The following is a 14027-nucleotide window of genomic DNA, read 5'->3' on the forward strand; positions in this document are numbered from 1 at the left end:
TTAATCGAAAAAATAACGTAGTACTTGGCTCAACTCCTACTGAAATTTTTAGCCCTCCGATCCAGTAACAAGGCTAAATTTCAATGGGACATTTTAACACTATTCAGCATTTTTCCCCCAAATAGAAAAGAGTTTATTTCACATTATTATTTCTACTACAGAAGCATTTAGAATCCCACTCAACATTAGGGAGTGATTACACAAACCTACAAGACACTTTATGCAGAGGAACTTATAAAGTAATTTAGAAAGGAACCAAACCCCCAAACCAATGACCAAAACAAGGTGCTAAACGAGGGTAAATAAAAACAGCCAGAGGAAGGACTTGTGCTTTCTTTACAAACATCACACACAAATGCTGGTCTTATGCTTGATCCTTGAAATTAAATACACATATATATAAAACAAGATTAAGTTTCTGCTCAACAATACTTTTAACCTTTTTACATATGCAAGTGTGTCACAACACTGCTTTAGGTCAGTGCAAATTAATTGGTGCTCCAATAGATATGTAATGACAAAGCTGTCTATATTAAGCACCACTACGTGTGATCTCATTCCCAGATGGTTCTGAGCCCTTAAATCCACGCCAGCTTTCTAATAGGTTTAACTTGAGCTATTTGGCCTGGTTTAGTCTAGAGAAACAATAATAATCCTGTAAGGCTTAAGAACAGAAGAGCTTCCCCCCCCCCAAAAAAAAAAAAAAAAAAAAGTTATGAGTCAAATTGAAATGTTATTGATTTCTTATCCCGTTTCTGTCACTGGGAGGAGGGGTTTACTCAGAGGAGTAACTGAGATAATTCACAATAAGTAGTTGTAATACCCAGAGCAGCACATGATGCATCAAAGCCTACACAACAGCTCACCCTCAGCAGCAGGAAGCTTGGGGAAATCTGAGTAAAATGTAAGTTGAGTTGCAGTGGAAGGGGTTTGCATCCTCCTGCAATGTCCTTTCAGCAGGAAAAGTGACATCAGTGAAAACACGTCCCTTGTCCTCTGTGCAGCCACAGCAGAGCCTGGGGTGCAGGTCAGGGTAACCCACCCTGAGCCCACCTCCCACCCCCAGGGCCTCATTTCCACCTGCTGTATTTACACAGTGACTTAAGAGCTGATTCAGGAGGAAAAACTGATTTCCTTTCTCCTCTCCCCCTCCTTCCCACACGGATCAATTCCCTGCTCCACCAGCTCCTGGTTGTGTCGTGATCACAAAGCCCTTTGGGTTGGAAGGGACCTGTAAAGGTCACCCTGCAGGGACACCTTGCACTGGGTCAGGTTTCTCAGAGCCCCATTCCAGCTGGTTTGGGATGTTGCCATGGATGAGGCATCATCCACAACCTCTCTGGGCAGCCTCACCACAAAAAAATTCCCCCTCTTGTCTCCCCTCTTAGTTTGGATCCATTACCCTGGATTGGGTATATAAGGAATATTTTACTAGAAATCAAGAAATAGTTATTTCTCTGAAATATCACAGCCCTGATACCTCAGGGCTGCCACAGCTGTGAACAGAACAGTCAAGGGATGGAGAACTGGAACGTTCCAAGAAATACGAGGATTTAAATACAGAAAACCACCCAGGGGACATCTCCTCATCCTGCCTCGGCGATTTCACAACAGTCACTGCATCAACACAGGAGAGAATCTACCAGACAAAACCCCCTCTCCTCAGTTTTGTCACCCCTCCAGCTGTCAGGGGGTTACAGCAGGGACCAGAGAGCTCACAGGAGCTGACATCCCAGTGCTCTGACAGCGCCCAGACAGCTGCAGGGAGGGGGAAGTTTGCACTGCCATTTACAGCCGCTCTCATCAGCAAACACAACAGCATTATCTGTGTGCTCTTGTGCACGAGCATGTAAATCACTTTGCTCCCTTTTCATCCACCTTGCAACGAGGAGGAATAACAAATGTGGGAGTTGCACTTGGTTCCTGAAATGATGTCACGCCCAGAATCTCCCAAACCCTCGAGGAAGCTCATCTGCAGAGACCTGCTTTCCCTGGCAGGGGCAATATTTATCTCTGGTAATTAAGAGCTGAAAGGCTGTTTCATTTTGCCAGAGAACCATTCTCAAATATCTGCAGCAGAGCCCAGTTGCATTCTATTTTTTTTTTTTTTTTTTAATTGCACTTCACAGATGTTTCTCCAGTGGTAACTTGTTTCATTCCTTAATCTCCAGGAGGAAAGGTTATCAGAAAGCATTTCAGTCAAACAGCGGTTGAAACGACATGGACATTTAAAAGGCAAAGGATTTTCAAACAATCACCTTCCAGGGAACAGCTGATAAGTATTAACATAAGTGTTACACTTTTATTACAGCAGCCCCAGTGCGCTGACTTTTGAGGGAAAGACAAACATTTTAGAAAGTAAAACTGGCAGAGCAGTAAATAACATTCTTAGCACTAATCAGCCCTGCACAGATTAGGCTGAGCACAAGTAAAAATGTGACAAAAGGGTAGTTTTCATTCACAGTCCATTGCAATAGTTTCAGGTAACCCAATCCAGAGGATTTGCTGGATTGCAGCCCACGTGAAGTTTAAGGGCAGCTGAGAAAGCAGCTGTTGCATAATTTGATTTCTCCAGAGTGAATTTTTTGCACCTAATCTTGTAAGTCACTCTCAGGACATGCAGTGCACCATCTACTCCTCCACAAATGTGAGCTGAAAGAGATCTCTGGCACTTTGGGGAGCACAAATATAATCATATTTGCTCCTGAACTTCCCTGAAGCACAAGGAAGGCAGACTACACTTAATGCCCAGCCATGTTAATGCGCACGACCAAACTCCACATTCTAAAGAGGTTTTGCATAGATAAAGGATTTTATCTTTTCAAAATATAACCTTTTTTTTTTTTTTTTTTCCCCCCTAATGCCTGTTCAAATCCCATCAAAAAGTATGAACTAGACTTTCATTCAGATTACTCAGAAAATGCCTCGGATGTACAATGGAGTCCAAACCATCAGAACGGACTTTCTAGGCCAAGTGATTATTCCTTTTTGTTAATTAAATACATGGTATGATCGTTTGAGGTCACATGGACATATTACACACCTGTGTGATTTAAACTGTGCTGTTTTGTGTCTCCCCCCTCGTCGCTTGCCTGTTAGAAATAACCAAAACCTTTCAGATCTGTAAAATTATAAACAGTGTTCCTTGGTTCAAAGCTTTCAGAATTAGGCAAATATAATCAGAGTGATGATAATATCAGGTGCCTCTAAAGCACAGCCTTCATATTGTAAAGGAAGAACAAGCAAACGCAGCCAAAATATGCACCTGGAACTGTAAATCCGCTAAAAATTGGTTCATTTAAAACCACCTGATGGAGTCAGGTGGGATGACAGTGATAAACACTAAAAAAAAACACAACCCAGCCTTCATTTTAATGCCATTCCCATGAAACATAAGCCCTTCCTAAACATTCCATAGGTAGCAAGCCATGAATAACTCCCCTGTCTTAGAACAAACATTTCAAAGCCCGTTTTCATTTCAGGCCCCATTTGTTACAATCCTTCCCACGAGCAGAACTCCCCCCCGGTATTTCAGCAGAGTAAATGTTACCCACCTATTGGTACAATCCTCTCTGGTTCACAGCAGCAGAAACATACCATATTCCCAACATTTTAACAGGGGCCTGGCCTGCTTTGCTGGTTACCATGATGTCCAGGCAGAGCCCAGAGCCTGCTGGCAGCTCTTCATGGTGCAGGAGCAGAGCACAGGCACAAAGTGTGGCTGTGACTGAACACCCTCGTTTGTGGCTTTCTGATTAACCCACAGAACACTCTGGGACCTGGGCACCCAGAGCTGCTTTGCAAGACATAAAATAGCCTGGGAACTAAGAGGATAACAAGGGGCAAAATGCAGATTAAGTGATGCTGAGGCTTTTACTTATTGGCCTGGGCTGATGTCACACTTTCATCTTTTTTTGCTTTTCCTAATTGAAAAAAAACAAACACAGAGAGAAGGGAATGGCACAGGATTTGGCCAGGAGAGATCCCTGTGAGTGCCAGACATGGCTATCCAGGGGTCTGTCCAGCAGAACAGGGATTATCAGTGCCTGAGGATGGGAAGAGCAGGGCAGAGGGGTGAACAGCTCCTCTCACAGCACAGGTGTTCACACAAAGCAGCACTGAATCAAACACGCTCTTAAAAGCACCTTGAATGGATCCAAAATCTTCAGAGCTGCCCTGTAGAGATGATCAAGAGATGGTGTTCCAGGAAGCTGAAGTGGAAAAGCTCCAGAACACGTATTTAGCATCCAGACAGGCATTTAAAGGCAGCAAAGTGAAGGGATCACCTCATTTCACTTTCCTTCTACTCTCCCATCTCCAGCTTCCCACAAACCCCACAGGTTGACAAACCCAGCTCTGACAGACGAGGTTAATTCCACAACAACTCAGCTCCAATCTCACTTCAAAAACCGACTCTTCCACTTCCACCACCCTGTCTGGTTACCCAGGGCTGCTCTCCTTCATTGCATGAAATGAGTGATAAATGTATGCTCCAAAATAGAATTATTACCCTGATTAGAGACTGTCCTAACTGCCCCTCAGCAGGCAGGAGCTGGCAGGAAGAGCAGGAGCACTTTGATGAATTTTTCTGACAACAGAGGAGAGTCTCTCCAATTCAAAGGAGAATTGGGATGTTATTTAATCACCACTCAGTGACACAACAACTGGGTAACAAAGAAGTACAAATTAAACATTCTGTCAGTTGGAGACCAGGGACCCCTCTGATAAATGGCAGAACTGTCCCCATGGAAAAGGACTGAAAATCTGAGGATCTGAGCTCATTACCTGACACTGAGACACAGCAAAATGACACAGAAAAAGGGCAACCAGCACCTACATTGCAGCAGGAAAACCACTTCCAGCTAAAAGAAGGAAATCAGTGAGGTCTCACCTGAGTCTGTGTGACAGTAACGTGGGATTTACACCACAGTGCTCTTCAACAGGATGGTTTAAATGCAGATTTATACATGTAAATCTAAATGTACATAATCGTGCTACGAGACTGAGAAAATCCAATCCATTGCTAATTGGTCAGCACTCAAATGTAACACAAATTCTTAACTCTGAAACTGCTTTTTAGGAGCAAAGGTCCAAGACAAGACTTAAGTTGTTTTGTCAGCTTTCAAATGAAATGATTCAAATTTCTGATTTAAGTGAGATGGAACAAAACTCGATTAAAAGCAGCAAGTGTGGGCAGCTTCCTGTAACTTAAAAAAAATTTTCCTTGCCAATTATGTGTTGAGAAATATAATTCAATACATCTGCACAGCAAAATAAGTGTTATTTACAGATGAAAAATTAGTATTCCATTGTTTGCCTGCTCGCTCGGCTCATTAGGCAAATTTAAATGGAGCCACTGATGCTTGGCAATAAAACTGTGCCTGAATCAATGGGAATAACTTTCACTATTTTGATCAGGGCAATTTCTCATGTTATTCCAGGAGCTGGGTAGAAGCACAGCGTGAGGTAAGGCCTGGAAGAGGGTCAGGAAATTCCTAATTGCAACAGCAAGTGTCACAACTCCCTTTTCATCTGCCAGCAGAAGAGATGTTCAAACCCCTCCCTCCTTCCCTGTGCTTTCTAACAGTGTTTGCCTCAGTTTACCAACAATTATTTCACTTCCTGGTTCTTCTCCAACAGGCAATGATTCTCCAAGGAAAAGGCTGAAATCCCAGCCCTCACTCAGAGCAGAGGAGCTGTCACAACAGCTCTCGCTGTTCCACGTGCTCAGCTGGGTTAAAAATATTCCTGTACCCAATTTCTCACTCTTCAGATTGACCTGATTAGACTGAAATTACTCCTAAGTGCTCGAGCACTCATATTTTCCTTACTTCTGCACATCTGTTGGATGAGATTCCTACACTGTCACGAATCCCAAGGGAACTGGGGAAAATCTAATTTGATCTGGAGCTCCAAACACAACTGGCACAGGAGCTTTCCAAACCTGGGGACAACCACCCCACGGGGCTTCTCTGGGATGCTCTGAGCAGCTCGACCCCAGACCTCACCTGCACTCCAAGATTCAACAGTCACTTCAAACACTCTCTCAGGTGTTTTATGGCAGTTTTTTAACCCTACCCACGGAAAACTTGATTTTCCACTCAGTTCTGCCTTCACTCCACTCACGTAGATGAGTTAGCAGTAAAGGAAGGGGGAACACCACCCATTATCAGTGTGGTTTCCCAGCCACCTGCACAGAAAATCATTCATTTTTTAACCCTGAGCTGTGTTGAAATGCCCAAGATTCTGCCAACACCTTTCACAAGGCTCTAAAACCACCCACTGAGGAGATTAAATGCCACACTCAGCCCAACAGAGCCAATCTGGGAGAGCACAGAAAATCCCACCAGCTCAACTCCCTGCCACCTCCACAACAAACCCCCTTCTCCCAGTCCCTCAGATGCTTTACTGGCTGCTTACAGCTGGGCATCAATTATGATTTATCAGCCTTTTGCTTTTAGATTCAATTTACAAACCAGCTGTTCCTCCTTTTACAGTAAGAGAGACACAAGGCAGCACTTGTTCTTTGGAGATTATTCCTAAATGCCAACCCTGAGGAGGCTCCCCTGGAGTTAATTCAGTTCCCTGACTGCATCACATGCCAGGAATGCCACTGGTTTTACTGCACAGGCAAATGAGGAGGGAACAACTATTTCTGAAACGAGCATTATTTCCTCAACTGCCTCAACAGTTTAATGATCCACCACAAAGACCAAATATAAGACCAGTATTACAGGCAAGCCACTTCAGAAAAAACTGTCAAAGAGATGACACCTTTATTTCAATTTTTTTTTTTTTTCCAACCTCCTCAGTAGCAAACTTCTGGTAGAAGTTCTAACAGCAGCGTTGCAATGGCAGCCTTGATAACTCATTAAACTGAGTTGATAAACCTTGATTAACTCTTAAAAATAAGAGCCACGGAGTCCTTGGGCAGAACAACAAAAAGCAGAGGATCCATCAGAGATTTATCCCCGAGTGGGGAGGTTCAACCAGGGCAGAGCAAGAGCTGAAAGGTTGGTTTACTCACAGTGGGTGACTCCAGCCAGGGTCTGGTAGAAGGTGGGGGTGTCACTGTCATCGGTGAGGGTCACGTAGACGCCCCCCGACAGGAGCCACCGCGAGAACGTGAAGGCGTCTTTGTTGTGCAAGAGCCAAGCCCTGAACTTCTCGTAGTTCACCTTCTCACCCTGCAAGAAACAGCACAGAACGGGGGCTGTTTGTTTTCTCAGGAGCAGCAAACAGGAATCATCCAGCTGTAAAAAGGAAAATTGGGACAATTTCCTGGAAGAATAAGGACTGAAATGCTTGGAGCTGTGCCTGTGTCTCCCCTTCCTCCTGAATGGCAGCACTGGGAGAGAAATGAACTCCTCAGCTCCCTCTGCACTTCAAACACCTGACTCAGTGTGGCCTGTGGAAAGCTGCGTGCTCTGAAACTCAGCTTGAAGGGACTCAAAGAAAAAGGGTTACTTACAACCCAAACAGGTTATTTTTATCAATTTCAGTTTATTATCACAGGTAAAAGCTGTGAAGTGCCACAAATAACAGGTGCTATAAAACCATCAGCGTGCTGCTCTGTGTGTGCAGGAACACCAACACCTAACCCAGAAAGGTGAGATTTGGGAATGATCACTGCAGTAACATGTCCATTTTTTGACCAACACCCACTCTGGAGCACACATGAGACCACGACATTCCCGGGATCTCGCCCCTCAGTGTCTCCTGCTGGGGTGTCCGATGGAGCTCCTGTTCAGGAACACAGAAAAGCTGCACAATGACAGGATTTCAGTGCTGGAGAGGCTGTTTAAACCATTTAGTTGAATCCTTTCCAAGCTGTGCCCATGAAACCATCAGGATCAGCAGACTAATTTCTACAGAACCTACAAAACTAACTCTGATGAAAGCAAACCCATTACCAGTAGACAAACTCATTATATGGAGATTCCAATCTCCAGGGGAAATAAACAGGGGGCTGCAAAGTGGAAGAGGTTTCAAGTCATTGATTATTTAAACTCCCCTCATATCACAGCCCATTAAACTTCCCTGAATTACATCTCTACAGAATCCAACAATTTGCATTTGGCCACGGACTGTCTGCAAGTGCCAACTGCACAGAACTGAAAATCCAGGATCCTTGGCCAGGCTGCTCCAAAGGTTCACCACCAGCACTGCCACAACAGGAGGAAAAAAAAACCCAAACATTTGGAGCAAGTAATGTTTACAGCTGAGCCCTGATGGGACTGGAGCAACGCAGGTATCCCTGAACTTCTTCCCTGTATTTCAGAGACAAAAGGAAAACTCTGATTTGTTTGAAAGCTCCTATTTCTAGCTGAGCACGTGCAATAATTCTGAAGGGCTGAAGCACCTTCAAACACCATCCTTGAAAGTATCAGCTCGCCCTCCCTATGGCAGGAAGGAAGGCAGGCCCACAGCAGGGGCATCGAACCTTCCCACTCTCCAGCAGTGACTGAGGGTGATGATCAGCCCAGTAAATCCTGCTGAGTGGTTTTTTTTTTTTTTTCATTTTAAAAGAATAATCAATATGCAGCATCTTCCTGAGCAGAAAGATGCTCTAAAGGCAGGCTGATCCTTCCTCTTCCTGCAAGCCTTCCTGAAGGATTTCTGCATTTCTTGGACAGCGTGCAATGAACTTGGAGGGTGCAATTCACCGCACCAGGCACTGCTGGGAAACTGTAACTAGGAAATAGCAGCAGGGTCAGGTGCAAGGCTGGACTGCAGAGTCTATCTGTCCATTGTCAGCCCTGCCTACGAACCCAACACGAGCCCAGGGCAGGATCCAACGAGCCTGGCTCAGGCAGAGCCCAGAACCAAAGTTATCTTCAACAAGGACAATGAAATCTAAGGTAATTAAGTCATCTGGTAGCCACTAATAGAGCTCCTGGTCAATCCATTTGTCAGTGGAATGCACAATCATGTCCAGACTCCGCTGACCTCAGTCCTCTGATAACAAACAAAGCTGACAATTCACCAGCACCTCTGGTGTCTGAGAATCATCAGCGAATAACTAAAAGAACCAATACCCTGTTTTGGAGCAAAGCCTCATAAAGATTACATCTCTCAAACAACCTCAAGCATAAATAAATGTTGTGGCTCCTGGCAGGAACACCGAGACAAGAGTAATACTATAAAACTATTATTTTTAAGCACCCACTGCTGGCAGGCATTTTTAAATCCAGGCTGGAGATTTTCTTCCCTCTCAGATCCGTGTTCTAGATTTCTCCCCTAATTGCCATAAAATGGCCACACTAATGAATAAGTTCCCACCAGCAATATTAGTATTTAAATGCACCTGATAACGTGATTACCCTTGGGAAATGGTATCTTTCAGAGCAGCACAGTAAGTACAGGAGCATTTATATAACCAAACTGCTGCTCACAGCCACAAAATACACCCAATATTACAACAGACAAAACTGGGAGCTTTTACCCCATTTAAACAAAGTCAATTTGCTCCCAAACGTGCAGGAGCACGAGAAAGAAACTACTTCAGGCCATTTTTATGTTCCTGGAAACGCAGTAGGAGAAAAGCTGGGTGAAATACCTCAGAGAAGCATTTCTTGAGTGACTCTGGGACCTTCCCATCAACCACGTGCAGCATCTTCTCCATCTCATCCCGGACCACATAACTCCCAGACTCGTTAGAGAAGAGACTGAAGATATCTGAGGAAACAGAGATGTGTCAACAACCAGGGCAGTGACATCTGTCAGATTTGAAGTTTACAACGGGCTGAGAATGCCAAAGGCTGGGCCAGGGCTAAAGGAATAAAAACTCTGGTTGATCCAGCTCCAGTAAAGCTCAAATAGAGGTTTAGGTCAAGATGTCCATTCTCTTTTACCTTTGTAATCCATATAGAAAGAAAAACGCACTGAATTTCAAAAAATACGGCTAAAAATGTTTAAAAGATCCTATTTATTGGAAAATGTGTGCCCTGGTTACATATAAAAACAGGGACCACAATTCCTGTTTGCTTTACACGAGGGTATTTACACTCCCCACCCACAATCTTGTTGCTGTCCGAAGTTCCATCACTTACATTTTGTTTTCTCTTCCTCTCTGCCTCTCGTGAGCAGAACTAATCCAACTATCAAGTTATTGAAGTGCAGCCCTTTGGATATTCCTCCAAATGAACAGTAGATAACCTAGGAGAGTAAAGCAGAGAAGTTAACCAAGACCAGGGCAAACAGAGAGGAAAGGAGTGACAGCAGCAGCTCACACTGAGGCTCCATCTGATGTGTGGTTTAGGCTTCTCTCCTCCCATTCACCTAAACAGGCTTCAAATATTAATTGCTACATTTCTGCAGCTCTTCTGGTACCTGTAAAACAGCCTTGCCAGGGTCTTTTCGTCTGTGAAACAACAGGGACTCGTCATGAAGAGCAATATCAAACCCCACGTTAGAACCCTCCAGTGAAGGTAGCTTCTGGCTTGCTCAGGGGGTTACTTCTCCAGACTTCTTTAGCAGGGAAATGAAGATGAAATCTCCTCCAGGCTGGGCTTTGACAGGCTCAAAACCATCAGGGGGATTGTTGGAGCATCAGGTGTTTCACTGCCCCTGTCCCAGGAGAGGCACCTGCAGTGAGCCACGAACAACTGCTGCTGCTCCAGAAAGGTGTGAGACACCAAACCCAACCAACCATCCTTCATCAGCTGTGCCTCAACCACCCCAGCACTGCAACTGGTCCAGCCTGGTGCCCTGCTCTGAGAGCAGGATTTACATCTGCCTCCCCAGAGAAAGCACCTGAGATCAAGAACTGCACTCGGAACTCACGGCAGGATCCGCAGTGCGGCACCTGCAGCCAGCTGAGGACGGGCTGAAGAACTGACCTTTCCCACGGGAAAGGAAAAGCCCCAGTTCTGGAAGGGCTGAAGAATTCTCCTCTGCCAAGAAACAGGCTGCAGCCTTTCCCAGGAAAAGCCTGGATGCTGCAGCCTCACTGCCCCATCAGCACCTGAGCAGTGACTCAACGCTGACACACGAGATAGGAAGTCACTCTGCCATTTTAGGACATACAGCAACTCCTTTCAGTAAACAAGGATTACCAACTCTCCTGTTGCAATCCATCACCTTGGCTTCAATTCCCCAGAGTGGACCACTGTTTGGTATAAATAAAAGTAAATTCAGCTTCCTTGGTAGTTTAATCACTTCAGTGATGTAAATCACAAAGTGACACTTCTCAGAGACAGCTCTGAGTGAAGATGGAACAAAACCAGCAGCACTGAGAGGAAACCTCTGTGAGCAGGTGCAGTAACATCACTGGGAGGGCTGAACCTGCAGCTTTTCCTATTAAAAAGGCAGAAGAAGACAACTGAAAATTCCCAGTGAATACACTATATGGCTACTAACTTCCACACCCGCTGAGGGTGGCACGTGTCACCTCTGAGACTCTTTAGGACGATGATGTCAGGCTCAAAAACGAGCATCAGAAACGTCTGGTGACAAAGCTCAGACTGGGCTGTGCTTCCTCAAGGACCTGAGGAGATGGGATTCTGCAAGAGCCTCACAAGTGGAGTAAGAAGAAAGTTCCTGGAACCCAAATCCCTCTTTCCTTCCCCCCAGCCCCGGTGGTGAATCCTCAAGGCCAGAGCCCCGTGAGTCACTGCACTATCACAGGGCTGGTTTCCACCTCAAGGCAAAAACCAAGCCAGGACTGGGAGTGACCAAACAAAACCAGTCCTGGGCTGTCAAGGGCACTGGTTAGACCTGGCCAAGCCCCACAGTGCTGTGGTGGCAAGGAGGAGATAAGGGAACACCTCACCCAGAGTGGCTACACCAGATCTGCTGCTGCTCTGCAGCCTCCCTGGAGACACCTGGACATCCTTCTGAGCCAAAAATTCTCCCCTGGCCCAGCCCATCCAACCCCTGCCCACCATCCAAATATGTCTGCAGGCACGGCAGTGTAAATGGTATCAGCCAAATATTGCATTTATGCATTATTTCAACACATTGTCTGCTCCTGATACAAACACAGAAGAGGAATTCCATGGGAATGCCCAATGTGTCTGTATTTAATGGGTGTAATTATGACCATGGGCAGCTGGCACTGCTTGGAGTTTGGCTGCTTAACCATTGCTTGGGAAGAGTTTCTAAACACTGGATTAACATATAACACAGAATAACATAGAACAGATTAGGGTGCATGTCTAGAGAAGGGGCTCCACAATTTCTCACACTGATGTGCTATCTGAGAAATTGTAGCAATACGCACCAGCAAAAGATGATGCAATTTTCCAAAATTACTTAATACTGTTGCAGCTTTACTTAAAATAGCCACACCCTGACTATCACAGCAATTTACATTTCACAATGCAAAATTTAGGACAGTTGTATGGTACAAAGTAATAGTTTTTTATCAGATTTGAGTCTGACACGTTATGGTCCATGACGAGCACGAAGAGAGGGTTCTTTTCTGTTGAGAAGCAGCCTCAGCCTATCCAGGCAGTTCCCTCTGGGTCCCAATCCCTGGCCCTGTGCCCAAGAGCTGCAGTAAAGGCTGCTGGGAGAGCAGGAGATGCTCAAGACGTTCTCCTGGCTCCTTTCTCCGGAGTAGAAAATGTCCTGGATTCCTTCCTGATTTTCTCCCTCTGACCCCTCTGCTCTCCCAGTCCTTGGGAATTCCGTGTTCCCGTTCTGGCAGCCCCCTCAGCGTGTCCCTCATGTCCCTGCTGGCACCATCCCTCCTGTCCCTGCCTCTCTGGGGCTGCAGCTTGGTAACCAGTGAGTCACCCCGGGAGAAAAAGCTGCAGTGCCACTCAGCTCCTCGGTCAGGAGCGCTGAGTGCTGTGCACAGCCCACCTCACAGTCCTCCTGTGGGTATTTATAAGAGATGGAATCTCATGAGTCACTGAAATGACTGCACTGGCCAAAGTTAGGAGCTCCTTTCTCACCACTGTTCTCCTCAGTCTAAAATAGATAACTATGAGAAAAAGCCACCTTGAAGCATCATCATCATCATCCTCATCATCCTGTCCTTGCACCTCCTCTGCACGACACCTCTACCATCCAGGTGCCCACAACTGCACATGGTGATTCCATTAGTTCCTTGCATATAAAACCAGGAGCTGTTCATCCTTCTCACCACCTGCCCAGCTCTCCTGCAGTTAAACAACATACACACCCAGCACAGCTCCTCGTTGCATTTCATTAATATCTCCATTTGCCAGGAGATCTCTCGAGAACGTCGCTGTCCTGAACACGTAAAAAATGGTTTGTGTGTGTGTGTGTGTGTGTGACCAAAGTTGCACTGCTTTCAGTTCCCTGTTCTGTGCTCCCTCTGCACAACTCCTGTGTTTTTAATTTAACAAATTCCTGAAGGCCCATCACTACTCAGACATGAGAAACTATTACTCAGAACATGCAGAGCAGCCAGCCCAGCAACCTGAGGCTGCAAATGATCTGGTTTAATGACTGAAAGGCTGAAAACCCAGAACAAGCTCTTTAGCTGCCTAATGACTCTGCCTGCCTTTCCCCATCCTGCAGCCAGCAATTACAGAGCCTCCCTGCTCAGGAGGAGCAGAATCAACCCTGAATTTTGCCCAAATTTACAGTATTCCAGCTCCCAGATACGACCCTGCATTGCCTGAGTCTGACAAGTACCATCATTGGCACTCGAATTTTGAGATGAGTTCTGATGAGATGCCATCAAAAATCAATTATGACTCTTCCATTAATTTTATTCCACCACCTGGAAACCAAGGACTGCTGTATAACCAGAACGGGTGTTAAAAGACATAACCATCACAAAATTGTCTCTTTAAGGACAGATTTTTAAATAAATAAAACAGAGAGTGGCCAGCAGACAGCTGAAAACCCAGAATATCTCTATTTGTGACTATATCAGTAGTTGAATCCTTAATACTGACTTAAAAAGGATACAGTAGTACAAGTTAATATAAAATGCTGAGAATTATTTCAAATCCATTGTGTGCAGTTGATGCATTTTTTTGTTTAGTCAAAAGAATCCAGAAAACACCCTCAGAAATTAATACTGAAGAGAGGCTTTCACCCATGGG

General features: G+C 45.2%; 1 protein-coding gene across 3 annotated transcripts in view; it reads right to left on the reverse strand.

The window, feature by feature from the left end:
- The window catches only part of USP32 (ubiquitin specific peptidase 32), a 57976-nt gene that overhangs the window by 25609 nt on the left and 18340 nt on the right, over positions 1-14027 (reverse strand). For all 3 annotated transcript variants that reach the window (XM_027906290.1, XM_027906289.1, XM_027906288.1), the window contains exons 3-5: positions 10053-10158; positions 9560-9678; positions 7028-7187 (exon numbers count right to left, since the gene is read on the reverse strand). In XM_027906290.1, coding sequence (XP_027762091.1) covers positions 7028-7187; positions 9560-9678; positions 10053-10158 — 385 coding nt within the window. The remainder of the gene's footprint in view (positions 1-7027; positions 7188-9559; positions 9679-10052; positions 10159-14027) is intronic.

The sequence above is a fragment of the Empidonax traillii genome, unplaced genomic scaffold (genome assembly GCF_003031625.1).
Source record: "Empidonax traillii isolate 1590-97213 ecotype Southwest subspecies unplaced genomic scaffold, ASM303162v1 scaffold1272:size142475, whole genome shotgun sequence".
Taxonomy (NCBI): Eukaryota; Metazoa; Chordata; class Aves; order Passeriformes; family Tyrannidae; genus Empidonax; species Empidonax traillii.